The 16,355-nt window shown below is 31.2% G+C and overlaps 1 protein-coding gene across 1 annotated transcript in view; it reads right to left on the bottom strand.

Moving 5' to 3' along the window:
• The window catches only part of LOC143057441 (uncharacterized), a 38,730-nt gene extending 22,977 nt beyond the window's left edge, over positions 1 to 15,753 (bottom strand). Inside the window, exons 1-9 of the mRNA XM_076230747.1 lie at positions 15,639 to 15,753; positions 13,228 to 13,280; positions 12,600 to 12,696; positions 10,998 to 11,146; positions 8,513 to 8,606; positions 4,165 to 4,266; positions 3,327 to 3,491; positions 2,176 to 2,254; positions 674 to 762 (exon numbers count right to left, since the gene is read on the bottom strand). Coding sequence (XP_076086862.1) covers positions 674 to 762; positions 2,176 to 2,254; positions 3,327 to 3,491; positions 4,165 to 4,266; positions 8,513 to 8,606; positions 10,998 to 11,146; positions 12,600 to 12,696; positions 13,228 to 13,280; positions 15,639 to 15,695 — 885 coding nt within the window. The 5' untranslated portion in view covers positions 15,696 to 15,753. The remainder of the gene's footprint in view (positions 1 to 673; positions 763 to 2,175; positions 2,255 to 3,326; positions 3,492 to 4,164; positions 4,267 to 8,512; positions 8,607 to 10,997; positions 11,147 to 12,599; positions 12,697 to 13,227; positions 13,281 to 15,638) is intronic.
• Between the last annotated feature and the right edge of the window lie 602 nt (positions 15,754 to 16,355).

Here is a 16,355-nt window from a genome sequence, read left to right as displayed (position 1 = left end):
AAGAAAAAAAACCCATCCCATTTGAGTTATATTTAATACATAAAAATTTCCTTAATCTAAAGTCATAGGAAAGATAAGTTCTTGTCTTCGGCACTGTTAACATTGTAATAGTCAAACATACACACCAGATATTTTTAAGATTTAAATATGCTTCAGCAGTAAATGAAATTTGACAAAAACATTATTTTCAGGTGAGAACTATATTAAGGTGGGTAACCTAACACTGCAGGGAGATAACTCTGTAAAATCAGCTAAACGTTTTAATTATGTTGTGTTGTTAAGGGAATATTAAGCTTCACAATGATCAAAATAAGTGTTTGTCAAACTGCTATATAACCAGTGTAATTTTTCTGATAAAACGCTTGGTTCAAATTTTTTGATTTTTTTATATTTTTGTAAAAGGGTCAAGTAAATAATTTGTCAAAATTTTATGAAAATTAAACGAGCCAAATTAATTTTAGTGAAAGTGTTGGGTACCACCTTAATAGACAAGTATGTTTAATATTAAGGAAATCAAACACCCATTAATTTTGGAATTTAAAATGGAGGCTTCCCTAACATTTCTAAATTAAAGCCTGGTAAACTCATGGATTTTACCACCTCATGATTTATGATATTGTTCTATCAAAATCCTTACTTAAACAAATATCCTTTTTATTTCTGAAAAACTTACATCTTGTTCAGTTTGCCTGATAATTCTGTCTACCATTGATTTATCTATGATCTCATCTATTGCTTTTCCAGCCTTGCCAATTATACGTCCTGAAATAGAACATTAGGTTATAATGTACCAAATAAAAATACATGGGCACAGCCATTTTATGAAGGGAACATGACATAGAGATACAAATATTTAACAAAGGACAGTCTCGACTTAGAAGACAAAGATATAATTCATTATAAAAATCTCTCTCTACCTTCTTTAGTCTATTCTCAGAACACAAAAGAAGATAAATAGAAAATCCTAATGTAAGGACAATCACTCTTATAAAAAGTGACAGTCTTCTAACTATATTAGAAAAATGTTACTTGTTAGTAGATCTTGCCTTGCTTATCATTTTTGTGATTAAAAGTGTCTTTTTATCAATTATATTTTTTTTCATATTCATATCAAGGCAAAACACAAAAACATTTATAGTAAAACTTGTTATAAAAGGGCAATTACTCCAATAAGAAGTCATTAGATGATTCTACACCAAACTGTCTTCATTGTAGATCTCATCTTGCTGATCAATTTTGGTAATTTAAATTTCTATCTATATATTATATATTATATTTTTCAGATATATTTATTTAGTCAAAACATCCCCAAAAAATGGTAAAAATTGTCACCAAAGGGCAATAACTCTAATGAGGAGTCGACTGACCATTTCCACCATGCAGACTTATTTGTAGGACTTGTCTTGCTGACAATTTTTGCAATTTAAAGTTTCCCTCTTTTTATCATAGTTTTCAAGATAACATGCAAAAATGAAAAAAAAATCGTAAAATTTCTCAATTGAGGGCAATAACTCCTATATGAAGTTGTCCAACAGTTTTGACAAATATAAATAATTAATAGATCTTAACATTTCAAATATTGTAGTCAGAGTCAGTTCTTCTTTTATTTATAAGGGTTTTAAAAAAAATAGACAAAACTTGAATTTTACCTGACTGTATGTTTTGTTTTAAGCCACTTCCGCCATCATGGTTGTCAGGTGGGGTAATTGACACATTTTAAAACAAAATACCTCAATGATGAATGTGGCCCAGTTGGTTCAATTTGGCCTATTAGTTCAGCCGAGAAGGTTTTTGAAAACAATAATGGAAAAGAGACTGAATTTACCATGGATGTAGCTCCATAAGAGACCCAGTGCACCTCATCCCCCCCCCCCCTAAAAAATATAAATAAATAATGAACTATGCATTTTGGAGCCAAAATATCTAATTAGGCATCGTAATTCAAACTTAAGGAACAAATATTTATGCTAGCTGTTTAATTTGTAAGAAACATTCTACTTTTGTGTCAGTTTTCTAGTTATAACAAAAACACATTCTCATATGTAGCCTTGAAGCCATCAAACTAGAAAAATTTAAAACCATAAAAAACTACAAAAAAAGAAGGAACTGGAAAATCAGTAAACTGATGCAAATCATATACAATATTTCTTTTAAACAATGTTGAGAAAAATTTACCTGCAAAATGGTGTGGTACTGTCAGTTGCTCTTTCTTAAACTCTAACAAACTTCTGGCTTTTTCAACTGCTTGTGGAGTCTTAAATAAAAGTCACTTAAAAAATGAAGATTTCTGTATCAGAATGAAATTGAAAAGAAACCAAATATTGACAATATGTTATTCAAATACATAAATTTCAGCTTTTAAGAGTATTATTCATCAATCGACCTTTGTTTTCCCTAGTCCCATGTAATCAAAAGAAGTCCATTCTATAAAGGAGTAAGTTCGGTAAGGGCCATATTTGGCCCCAATTATAAAGTTCATAGTTAAAAGACAATAAATGTTTTAAGTTGCCTTAAAGACATGTTAGAAAGTTAAACAGAACTGTTTTTGTCAAAGTTTAGTTCTAACACGTTGATTTTTACATCCAAAAAAGGTCAAGTTAATGGATTTTGGTTAAACTTGACAAAATCAGCTAGATGTCAACCAAATAAAGGACCAGGAAACATAGAGCGCAGGCGTCGACAAGCTTAAGATTCAAATAAGACATGTGAAATGTCTTCACAAACATTATTTTAAAAGATCTTTGTTGTCGACGTATGCGCTCTATGTTTCCTGTCCAATAATCTATGGAAATTTACCCATTTTCATCGACTTTTTCGTGAAAAATCAATATGAGTACAACTTGTGACGTCATAATGAAACGCAGAAACGTAAAATTTTCAACAAAATGGTTTATATCCTAGCTAGTCAATGTATTAGCTATAATTTATCGTGATATTGGTCGATAAATCCGAATTTGAAATTTACGCTAAAAAAGGGGGCCATTTTAGGACCTTATCGAACATACTCCTTTAGAAATAACTGTTTGCAATTTGTATTGTGACAAATCACATGTAAACACAAGGATGAGATCAAAGACACAATAGTTAGTACTGCAGTAGTATTTCACCTTACTTTGTACATGCAGGGAAACTACAATGATACCAGTGTTGCAACAAACTGTCTCTTATTGTCCATATTTAAAAACAATTTTTTATTTTTAAAGGGAGATAATCATTGAATTTTTTAATTTAAAGTCAAAACTTTGGCAAAGATGCCAAAACTTTACCTTTGTAAAAATGTTCACCTCGATCTACAAAATTTCATAATAATCAACAAACTTAAATACCTCGCCACAAATTTTGAAAAGATATCCATCTGCACATTCAAATTTAGTAACTGACACAATCCCTTTCATACATTCAGCTTTCTTGATGTTAGCATGTTTTCTACCAATGGCTAGTCCTGCTACATCTGACGTCACTATGAATGTTTCTGTATGCTTATTTCTTTCCTGAAAATAATTATTTTTAAAAATAATGATTACATTAACTAAATGATTTGCCTGCTTAACTGATTATGTCATATATTTGTTGTTGAAAATGTTTAAGAGCAAGATCTTAATTCATGCATTATAAAATCTAAATTCAACTCAACAGATATTAAATTACAATGAAAGTGAGTTAAAGGTCAATCTTAACTGGTCAAACAAACATGTGGACTTTACATTCATTTATAGCTCAGCCTTTTTTATTTATAATACAGTGTATTTGACCTCCCTTATCCAACATCTGAGTATTCCATCATCCTGCTTTAACCAACACATTTTCATGGTCCCAGAATCATTGCAGAAAAAACCTGAGTATTCTGACACTCTGCTTAATCCGAAAAAAAAAATTCTGTTCCCCTAGTGTTGGATATAACACAGGTTACACTGTACTTGAGAAATCAATTATAACCTTAAAACAAAAACTAAACATTGATAAAAAAATATATCAAATTTATTTGTACTCTCTACAACAGTTCAGCTAGTCTCACTTTTTTCTTTTTCTAAAGGTCATGTGCAAACAAATTTTCCATTTACTTACAATGTAAAAAATACTGTATATGTTATTCAAAACATAGCAACCTGTGAAAATATACACTTTTACTACATAACATTTGATAAATATCTGTAAAGAACTTACCAAATATTGTCTCTCATGTCTCTGTTGTGACATTTTTTTTAGTGCCTTCACATGTACATCTGTTAAAACTTCAGCCTTCTTGTTTAAATCTTCACTTGTAGACTGTTCAAATGTTAAAATTCAAAAGATTATTCCATAACAAATTTGAGAAATGATAAGATTTTTCTATTTTTAAATGGTTGGAATTTCAACTTAATCTGAATTTCTGACATAATTGTTTTACACTGCTGTGTTATGACATGTATGAGCACATAGTACACCTTAACACCGTCCTGTAATAAGTGGTTATGAAAAATGCAGAGAAAAAATATTGAAACCCAATTGTTTTTAATCAACAAATTAACATTTAAACATGACTCAATTCTGAAGCCGTTACTTAAATATTTACTTGAATAAAATTGAGAATGGAAATGGGGAACTTCCCTTACAGAACTGAAATGTTTGCAGCAGATCTGCTGCAAACTTGCTGCAGGTCTTCTGCAAACAAAAGGCTTGCAGGAACCCTTTGAATAATGTTTGCAGATGTTCGCAGCTAGCTGCAAACCTCCTGCAAACATTGCAGCTTTTTGCTGCAAGCTTGCGGCAAGGTTGCAGAAACAAATATGTTTGCAGTAAGATTGCAGGAAAAACTAGAATATAAGGGATGTTCGCAGCTAGATTGCAGGAATCTTTGACAATTTTATATGTTTGCAAGAGCATTGCAAGAAACTACATAAAACGACTGAGCATGCCTATAGGTAACTTCCTGAAAGATTAAGATTTGAAATTTGAAAATGTTGGTGATGTTTGTGTCATGATATATATATAAGTGTTCAGGGAAGCATTATAGTTTGGCAATTAACAGATTAGTTTTTAAAGACATTACTTGTAAGTACATATTCATCGTAGAATGTTAACTTATGAAATTCATTTCCTCCGAAAATATCTGCATGAGGTTTAAAATACTATGCAATTATATATACAGTACTCCCTCATATGCTTAGAGATTATAACTTACAAAATATATGTAAGTCTAGTTGAATTTTGTGACAATTTTAGTTTAACTATAGCTGTATATAATCATATACATGCGCAAAAAAAAATTCAAATAAATCTTTTTAACTTAAAAATCTAGATTCATGCATGTAATTCATTTGAGAACGTACTTGCCAATGGAATTAATTTAACTTATTAAACATGTTAAAAGGTATAAGCTTATGCTATGATAATTTTTCAAATGATAAAGTAAATGAATTATTTTATGAATGGATAGATGTAACATAACTTTTTAAGAATTTGCTGTGTAATATAGATAAAATGATGTGTACACAACATGACATTGGTTAATTGTATAACAGATTGATTTGAATAAAAATGTTTGCAGCAGGTCTGCAGCAAACACGCAGGAGAAAGATTAATTTGCATAAATATGTTTGCAGCAGGTCTGCAGCAAACACTCATTTGCATATAAATGTTTGCAGCAGGTCTGCAGCAAACAGGCAGCAAAACGATTAATTTGCATAAATATGTTTGCAGCAGGTCTGCAGCAAACACTCATTTGCATATAAATGTTTGCAGCAGGTCTGCGGCAAACACTCATTTGCATGGTAAATTGTTTGCAGCAGACCTGCAGCGTATTTGCAGCAAACACGGACTCTATGTTCGCTGTGAGTCTGCAGCAAGTTCGAAGCAGACTTGCAGCAAATGTTTGCAGGAGGCTGATTTTTTCAGTAAGGGTTGAAGTATATTTTAACTTGGCAATGCGTAACATTCAAAAATTAAACAGTAATTTTTTTAAACAAAAGTTGCTCTTGAAACAGTTACTTATCAGACTGATGCCGGGATTGGGTCCTACCCAAATATGAAGAATTTCAGGAAGCTCAGAAAAAATGAAACAAAAATCTCATGCATAAAACTTCATAAGTATCTTTAAATGGAAAGGTTATCAGCCATATATTAGAAACACATCAAGCTGTGCAGCATGCTCACATAAATCATTCAGCAAGCTCTACCTGATATGTAATTCCTTAGAAAAAATTTAACTGTATTGTATCAAATGGTTAAACAATGTTTTTTCACAGAGATAGTTTACACCTAATCGCTGTTTGGAAATCTGTTCTGCTTGACCAGAGAATCTATTCTGCTTGAAATTTTGAAAACATACATCAATCACTTTTCCATTGTGGTGTAAAATATTTGTCTATTATGACGTCAAAATTTTACGGGAACTTATGATGTCCTGTAATCATAGGGAAATCCAGGGGGTACTGCCCCCCCTTTCGTGGGAAAAATTTGGCTGATGATATAGGGAATCATTGAAGCATGACTGGAGCCTCCCCCCTTTTAGGTCAGTCAGCAGGCCCCTCCACCCCTAGGAAAAGTTATGGAGCCGCCACTGGTAATGACCGACAAATAGCATTAAGATGTATTGAAACAAGAGGCTCTCAAGAGCCTGAATCGCTCACCTTAATTCTTTTGGTTAAATCTCTCATCAATGATTATTTTGGCTTTTCAATTTATTTAAATGTTTTTTGGATCGTCCTATTTTCTTCAAAAGCCAAAAAAAATAATCATTTTCTCCTATGTTCTATTTTAGCCATAGGAGCTATGTTTCTTGACATACAAGGAAATAAAATATAAAATTTATACTAGATACTCTGAAACTCATTTAGCCTAAGTTTGGCTGAAATTGATACAGCAGTTTCAAAGGAGAAGATTTTTTAAAGTAAGTCAACATGACGAACAAATTGTGAAAAAAGTCTTTAAAGGGCAATAACTCCTTAAGGGGTCAATTGACAATTTTGGTCAAATTGACTTAATTGAAGATCTTACTTTGCTGAACATTATTGCTGTTTACAGTTTATCTCTATCTATAATTATATTCAAGATAATAAACAAAAACAGCAAAATTTCCTTAAAATTATCAATTCAGGGGCAGCAACCCAACAACAGGTTGTCTGATTCATCTGAAAATTTCGGGGCAGATAAATCTTGACCTGATACACAATATTACCCAACATCAGATTTGCTCTAAATGCTTTGGTTTTTGAGTTATAAGCCAAAAACTGCATTTGACCCCTATGTTCTATTTTTAGCAATGGCGACCATGTTTGTTGATAGATCATAACTTCGGATACAATTTACAAACTAGATACCCTAAGAAACATTCAGTTAAAGTTTGGAAGTATTTGGCCCAGTAGTTTCAGAGGAGAAGATTTTTGTAAAAGATTACTAAGATTTATGAAAAATGGTTAAAAATTGACTATAAAGGGCAATAACTCCTAAAGGGGTCAACAGCCCATTTCCGTCATGTTGACTTATTTGTAAATCTTACTTTGCTGAACATTATTGCTGTTTACAGTTTATCTCTATCTATAATAATATTCAAGATAATAACCAAAAACAGCAAAATTTCTTTAAAATTACCAATTCAGGGGCAGTAACCCAACAACAGGTTGTCTGATTCATCTTAAAATTTCAGGGCAGATAGATCTTGACCTGATAAACACTATTGTCCCATGTCAGATTTGCTCTAAATGCTTTGGTTTTTGAGTTATAAACCAAAAACTGCATTTGACCCCTATGTTCTATTTTTAGCAATGGCGACCATGTTTGTTGATAGATCACAACTTCAGATACAATTTACAAACTATATACCCTAAGGAACATTCAATTAAAGTTTGGAAGTATTTGGCCCAGTAGTTTCAGAGGAGAAGATTTTTGTAAAAGATTACTAAGATTTACGAAAAATGGTTAAAAATTGACTATATAGGGCAATAACTCCTAAAGGGGTCAACTGACCATTTCCGTCATCTTGACTTATTTGTAAATCTTACTTTGCTGAACATTATTCCTGTTTACAGTTTATCTCTATCTATAATAATATTCAAGATAATAACCAAAAACAGCAAAATTTCCTCAAAATTACCAATTCAGGGGCAGCAACCCAACAACAGGTTGTCTGATTCATCTGAAAATTTCAGGGCAGATAGATCTTGACCTGATAAACAATATTACCCCATGTCAGATTTGCTCTAAATGCTTTGTTTTTTGAGTTATAAGCCAAAAACTGCATTTGACCCCTATGTTCTATTTTTAGCAATGGCGACCATGTTTGTTGATAGATCAAAACTTCAGATACAATTTACAAACTAGATACCCTAAGGAACATTCAATTAAAGTTTGGAAGTATTTGGCCCAGTAGTTTCAGAGGAGAAGATTCTTGAAATAGTTTACGACGACAGACGACGACAGACGACGAACGACAGACGACGACGGACGCCAAGTGATGGCATAAGCTCACTTGTCCCTTCGGGACAGGTGAGCTAAAAAAGCATATCTAGTATAGACATGTTTACATTAAACTTACTACAAAAATCAAAGATGATGATGCTTTACTGTATATTACTGCAAGTACACCTGAATGTTTGATAAATTCTGAGTGTATTCCATCTTCTTCACAACTACAAAATCATCAATTAGGTGTCAAAAACATTCCCTTCAAAGTAACTGCTTTCAAACTTTGAAGAGCCTGATGATTGTGTTAAATTATAAATGTTATACATGTATTAGTATAGAAGTATTTATGGTTTTTGTATTTAGTAGAGTTATTTTTATTTAAATGGCAGAAAAATGGATTAAAGTGTAAAAAATTCTATCAAAAGATAAGTTAGTATTCAAGTTAAAGATTTCATCCATACAATAATATAATACGGTGTTTAATTATAATTCTATATTTACAAGGCAACAGTTTTTAAAATATGTACAGCAGATGTGTTCAGGAATTTGAAAATACAAGTTTATCAAAAATTGATTTATTGATAAATGATTATAATGTCATCTAGCAAATATAACATGTATAATAAAAACAACACTTAATAGAATCAATTACATACCTTGTTTTCTATCAAATAGAAATGCAGAGGTTTATTAAAAAAAATCTAGTTCAAAAGGTCAAAGATTGTAGGAAGGGATGTTACCCAGTACCAAAATAAAAATTTTAAACTTCAAGCTAACTACATGTAATCTTAGCACTTTATAAACCTAATTGGTGTGAGCTTTTGCCAGAAGCAATAACAACATTTTTATGCAATAACAATTTTATGGAAGAATGAATCAAGTCTTTAAATAAACTTACATGGCTTTGAGATGTCTTGGTACTTTAACTACATGCTTTCTAAAACAATCACTAAAAAAAAAATATTTTTAAGTCAATAAAAAGTCATTTAATTTAAACAAAACCTAAAAACTGACTTAAAAAATTGTGATAAACTTCTTTTGACATATTTTTAACTTAAGAAAATAATAATGAAACAGAAATGCCTATCAAAAATACAAAGAGTTTCCTCCTGAATTTGGCATTTTTAGTTCTCAAGGTACCAAGGACCCAAATGAGCTTATGCCATCACTTGGAGTCCGTCGTCATCTGTAGTCGTCTGTCTTCGTAAACTATTTAAAAATTCTCCTCTGAAATTCTGGGCAAAAACCCTGCAAACTTTAACTAAATGTTCCTTTGGGTATCTAGTTTATGAATTGTATCCAAAGTTTTGATCCATCGACAAACATGTCAGCCATGACTAAAAACAGAACATAGGGGGGAAATGCAGTTTTTGGCTTATATCTCAAAAACTACAGCTTTAATTTAGGGCAAATCTGATATGGGGTAAAATTGTTCAATTGATCCAGAACTATCAGCCCTGAAATTTTCAGACAAATAGAACAACCAATATTGTTGGGTTGCTGCCACCAAATTAGTTGTTTTAAGGATTTTTTTTCAGTTTTTGGTTATTATCTTTAATATTATTAAAGATAAAAATAAACTGTAAACAGCAAAAATGTTTAATAAAGTAAGATCTACAAAACACTTTATATGACCAAAATGGTCAATCGAGCCCTTAAGGAGTTATTGCCCTCTAAAGACAATTTCACACAAGTTCTTTTATGTCTTTTAACTTTAAAAATCTTCTCAAATGAATCAAGTATAAATTTTGTATTTCATTTCCTTGTATGTCAAGAAACATAGACACTATGGCCAAAATGGAGCATATCGGTAAAAAGCAAAATTACTCATTGATGAAAGATTTAAGCAAAAAAATAACAGATGAGCAATTGAGGGTCTTGAGAGCCTCTTGTTTAAGAAAGGACTTTGTTGGTCAATGATTTCCTCATACATAGTTTGAATCTTCTTTGAATTGTTGTTAGCTGGGAAACCTTAGCTCTAATATATATAGATCCTTATGACTTTTTATGGTCATCAAAAGTAAAAAAATATCATAAGGACCTAATAATCACGGTTCTGCAGCTAAATTGTTGTCTGTCCTTAAACTAATGCCTGGTTCTGCAGCTAAACTGTTGTCTGTCCTTTGACTAATGCCAGCTGTTTTCCTATAGGCATACTAGCTTTATGCCATGGTGCTTTTTAAAATTATATTCAATTTGCTAATATTCTAGGAAAACAGTACTTTATCAAATTGCATGGTGCTATTGGGGGATATTAGGAAAAACACTGAATGATTTTTTATGTCTTGCATTCAAGTTCATAATTTTCTTAATTAGTGATCCAAAACATACCTAACATTTGCATTTAATCAGTAAACTAAAAATAAAGATTTAAAAAAAAATGTTTTTAACTAGGGTAATTACCCTATTAAATTAAGTTTCTACAGCTTGTAGGTAACACACACTTTGTTATATTTTCCTTCACTACTGGAATGATATGAGAATACTTTAGATTTAATTCCCCTGACATACAGATTCTCATTTTTTGAAACCTCAATATTTAAAATCTAGTTCTGTGATCAATGTATGTCAAACTTTGTTTTAACTTTAAATGATTTACATATTCTATTACAAACCCTTGATTTATTGGTCGAATGTTGTCCTTCTTCACTAAATCCATGCAATCCCTGTCTATATATTCTATATAACAGTTATCTCCCTTTAAAACTTGAATCTTAGCTTTCCACCATCCTTCAACCTGATCTTTATCAGCCTTTGAATAAACCTATGATAAATACAATAAAATCTGTCTAAATCTAATAAAGGGAAACCAGAGACCTGTCTATAACATTTTACTGGGGTTATTTAGCAGATAAAACACTGCATATTCTTTGATTCATAGTCATTTAACATGCTTAACCTATATCTTGTGAGAAAACTCCAGTATTATACAGATTTTCTCAAATCATTTCTGTCTTTTTTATGTGTAATGTTCTGGTGTATTTAAATTGATAAATAAACATCAAATATATGTGGTAATATTTCATGTACAAGATCTTTATAATGGGGACTTTACATGTATGTAAGCAACTTTAAAAGAATTTAAACAAAAATCAATATAAAAATAAGAAGATGTGGTATGATTGCCAATGAGACCCATCTCTGTCAGAGAGCAAATGACACAGAAATAAATGCCTGTCTCCAGTCAGGAATTTATAAGTGATTATTGTTTATTAATGTCATGAATATAAGGTTAATATAAAAAAAGAAGATGTGGTATTATTGCCAATGAGACAACTATCCACAAAAGACCAAAAATACACAGACATTAACAACTATAGGTCACCGTACGGCCTTCAACAATGAGCAAAGCCCATACCACATAGTCGGTTATAAAAGGCCCCGATAAGACAATGTAAAACAATTCAAACAAGAAAACTAAGATCATTTAGGATTTGGTTTAGTATTTTTTCAATGAGGTTGAATCCAAACTGAACAGTCATTATTGGATGTGGACACTGGTCTGTATATAATTGTGTTTACTACTGACTTCTGAAGTTGTGGATGATTTATTTCAATAATGATCTCTTTTCATTTATATAGCATCATATTATTAAACTACAATACATGTACATTTATAAATACTGCTATGATTAAATATTCATGAACACAGGTGAATATTGCGAAAAAATAAATCATATTCAAATTAATTTAATGCAAAAAGGTTGTGCCATTTTTGCGATTCAAGAGATGTATGTGATGAATATCATTACATTATGTCATGTAATGCTCTGAATCAAGAAAGAATGAGGTTGTTACCACACTATTGTACTCTTCGTCCGAATATTTATAAATATCAGCAATTGATGAGCTTTAATAATTATATTGTTCTTGAAAAACTTTGTAGATTTCCAAAAATTATAAATATGAGGGTTCCTCCTCCTGGTTAGTTTGTAATTTAATGTTTATATTTGTATTGTTCATATGTGCTTTAATATTTAATGTAATTGTTTATACACATATATTCTTTGTAACTATTAAAATATGTAATTTGATTAACTCATTGTATAGTTAATGAGAAATAAAATTCATTCATTCATTAAAAATTTCATGAAACTTTCATCTAAAATGTCAATCTTCTGTCTGGTAGTGGTAAGTATAAAGCTTTACTGGTTCCTCTGTTGACTATTAACACTAAGTCGTGTTTTTTTTCTCTTTTTAACACCATTTAAACAAACCTGAATTATGTCCCCTTGTTTAAAATCAAAGCTCTCTTCTTCTTGATGTGGAAGCAGTTTTACTTTTTCAAATGTTACACTGGTTTCTGGTTTCAAGCTGAAAAATAGATAATATGATCAATGAACAATGAATAAAAAAACAAGGTGTTTGTGTCTAAGTATCTCTTGCTGGTCTTTAATACTGGAGATTCATGCTGATCACTATCACCAAGCATTTGTATAGTAAACAAATCCTTGCTATCACTTAATATTTGTAATTTAACAATCACCTTCAATCACTTAAAAAAATCATCACAAGAGTGATTTTAATCATATTGAATCCACTTATATTTCAAGGCTTAAGGGCCAGCTAAAACCTGCCTCTGAGTGCAGGATTTGGGGATTTTCTAGCTGTGTTGATAACCCATTGGTGACCTTCATCTGTTTTTTGCTCTTTGTGTCTTTTTAATTGAACATACATATTTAAGATTAAATGAGTAGAACTTCTTGATGAATCAGAGAGGATAAAAAACTCATTTCTGTCTCATTTCAACTGTTTCTTAATTACAGCCTCAATGTACCAGATAAAATTTGTTCTCTTTTCATTCACTTAAAATCTATTTAAGATTTTTATTTCCCCATTACTTACTCATCTTTAAAAACAACAAGGATTCCAGATTCTGTAATGTCTTTTATTGAAGCCTGAAATATCAATATTTGCTTTAAGGTGGTACATAACACTACAGGGAGATATAACTCTGTAAAAATCAGCTGAATGTTTTAGTCAAATTCTATTTATACGTAATACTAAGCTTTTCAATGATCAAAATTTGTGTTTATCAAACTGCTAAATATACATGATATACCCAATGAAATTTTTTCGATATAGTGTGTTGCTCAAGTTTTTTGAATTTTCAATTTATCAAAGGGTGAAAGTAAATATTTTGTCAAAATTTTATGCAAATTATATGAGCCAAGGTGTTTGATGCCACCTTAAAAGTACATTTGTAACTAAAAAAGAACTTACAGTGAGGTGAAAGTGTTTTTGCTCTGTATTGAGGCCTCACTATGACTTTGAGATGAAGAACTGCAAGAAAAGCGCTGTTCCTTAATTTGTTATTTGTATTTTTTTGTGAGTGCATGTACCGGTACTGATTTTGGGTCATGGACTGATACACCATATTGGTTTTTTTTTTTTATTAATTACAATAATTAGTATACTTTATTGCATACATTTGTAAATGTAGTTCAGGGGCAATACTTATATCATTCATGGTAATATATTTGAGATGTAAATCTAGTTTGAATTATCTCCCCTTATGCTTACTACATTATTTTCTTTGTGCTTGATGCATTTTTGGAATTAATTCTATTCTATCAAGGACATATAACTAACATTTAATATATATATGTCCTTGATTCTATGTATAAACAAATGATAAATAATTAGGTCATTATTTGTCTAGATTTCTTTTTTTATTAAGAATTCTAACCTTTAATTTGCAGCTGGAGATAATTAAGATATACATGTATAGTATAATACTGTCAACCAACTTATATTCTCAGATAATTTATTTGATGTTTTTGCACTTACTCAGTATTGGCGCAGCACTGAAGAAATAATCCATGGAAGCCACATATTTGTTGGAAACTTACCACACATGGCTCAGCTAGGCCATGTTTATTTTGTAGATTTCTCCGAGCTCTTGGGCACTTATTCTTTTTGTTATGCATGCATCCAAATAAGAACAGAAGTTCTGTAGTCTTTTTTCAATTGCAATTTTCAAAACAATATAATCGACATAGCGTTTGCAAATAGGTTCCAATCGTAGATACATGGGGATTTTTATTTAACATGTAGGAGGTATTTTGTAACAATTCCATTATTATTTATATCTCTGAGTCTGCGCTAAGTATAGATATATCGAGGATTTTATCATGGTGTTGTTAAGATTAAAGTGAAAGAAACATGTCATATTAGAATTTATTTTCATGATTCAAGCTCATATTTTCTTGATGTTAATGTATAACTATAAAAGCATGATAAGTGAAGATTGAAGTTATATATGTTTGCAATGATTTAGATTTATAGCAGGGTCACAATATTCTTCTATTATATGCAAAAGTTGTGAAAGTGAATTGCTTTCCATTAATAATTGTTGCTTAACAGTAGTCTGAAAGTATTTGTTACTTAATTCCTTCTTCTGGTGTTAACTCAAAGAAAGTGGAACAGACGGGGGCTACATCATGTAAATGTAAAGAACATTCAAAAGTCAATTTAAAGGTGGAAATAATATTTTGATATTGCAAAGAATAAAATGTTTATATTCTTAAGGAGGATTGACGGTTCTGGCTTACAGGAAATAACTCCTATAACATGTATAACTAGTAATACATGTATATATATTATGTGAAATCAACACTTCGTAAAATTAAGGACGCCATCACGAGTTGGTTGACTGTTATGGAATAACCGTTTCACAAATGATATCGGATATGTTCCTAATACGTCGTAACTACAATCCCCTTCCCTTTCATAAATGTGACGTACCCAACAAGACTTTACTGGATTTGTAATAACATAAGCAACACGACGGGTGCCACATGTGGAGCAGGATCTGCTTACCCTTCTGAAGCACCTGAGATCACTCCTAGTTTTTGGTGGAGTTTGTGTTGTTTATTCTTTATTTTTCGATGTTGTGTCATGAATGTGTACTATATTGTTTGTCTGTTTGTCTTTTTCATTTTTAGCCATGGCGTTGTCAGTTTATTTTCGATTTATGAGTTTGACTGTCCCTCTGGTATCTTTCGCCCCTCTTTTAGCATATATGCTGGGTCCGCTAAGGTTTGCATCATCCACCATTGCTATAAATATATTCAAGAGAGTTGTCGATCCTTAATCAGAAGATATACTACAGGGGCCGATCTAGCAATTTTTAAAGGGGGGGGGGGTTCTAACCATATATGTTTCCATTCAAATGCATTGATAGTCCACAAGAAAGGGGGGTTCCAACCCTCGGAATCCCCCCTCTGGTTCTGCCAATGTATACTTTGACTCACCTGATAACATGCACCATTTGGCAAATCAACTTCTACTTCTGTACCTCTCCAATCCATACTTGTAATAAGTACTTTTTATCTGAACATAGCTTCCATGTCATGCCGTCGTCTGCTTAAATATTTAAAACAAATATTTTAAATGTATTTGTAATCTATAATTTAATTAAAAAAAATGATGCATACAAACTTTTTGAAAGTGACACTAATTAAGACTTTAATCTAATTTGGCAATACTTTAAATTAATTTGCTTTTTCAGCATTTTTCAACTATCATAAATTCAGAAATTATTGTGAGGTCAATTTATTTTTGCAGAAAATATGACTGAGTGAGTATTAGTGAGCCATAAACAAAATAAAAGTATATGTCTTGTGAAAAAGTGTCCTGATTCGGACACTTTTTCGCCATGTGTTCAAAGAAAAAGTATGTTCAAATGTGTCTGATGCTGTGAAAAAGTGTCCTTTATACAATAGGACATAATTTCATTTAAGATTTGAATGATTCTTTTTGTAATTTTATTTGGGTATAAACGTGTTGACCGAAGCTAGCACATGTACATTTTGGATCACTCAGAAGCGCAGAAGCTGTTCATTCGAGCATACCACTTTGAGTATTAAATGTGCGCACAATCAACACTTTTACAACTTGACTTTTGTTACCTGTAACCCATTGCCAGTATTCTGACATTGAGTATGTAATATTTATTCTTATAGGCGACA

The sequence above is a fragment of the Mytilus galloprovincialis genome, chromosome 13, assembly GCF_965363235.1.
Source record: "Mytilus galloprovincialis chromosome 13, xbMytGall1.hap1.1, whole genome shotgun sequence".
NCBI classification, from domain to species: domain Eukaryota; kingdom Metazoa; phylum Mollusca; class Bivalvia; order Mytilida; family Mytilidae; genus Mytilus; species Mytilus galloprovincialis.
This window is presented reverse-complemented; position numbering and strand designations above follow the sequence as displayed.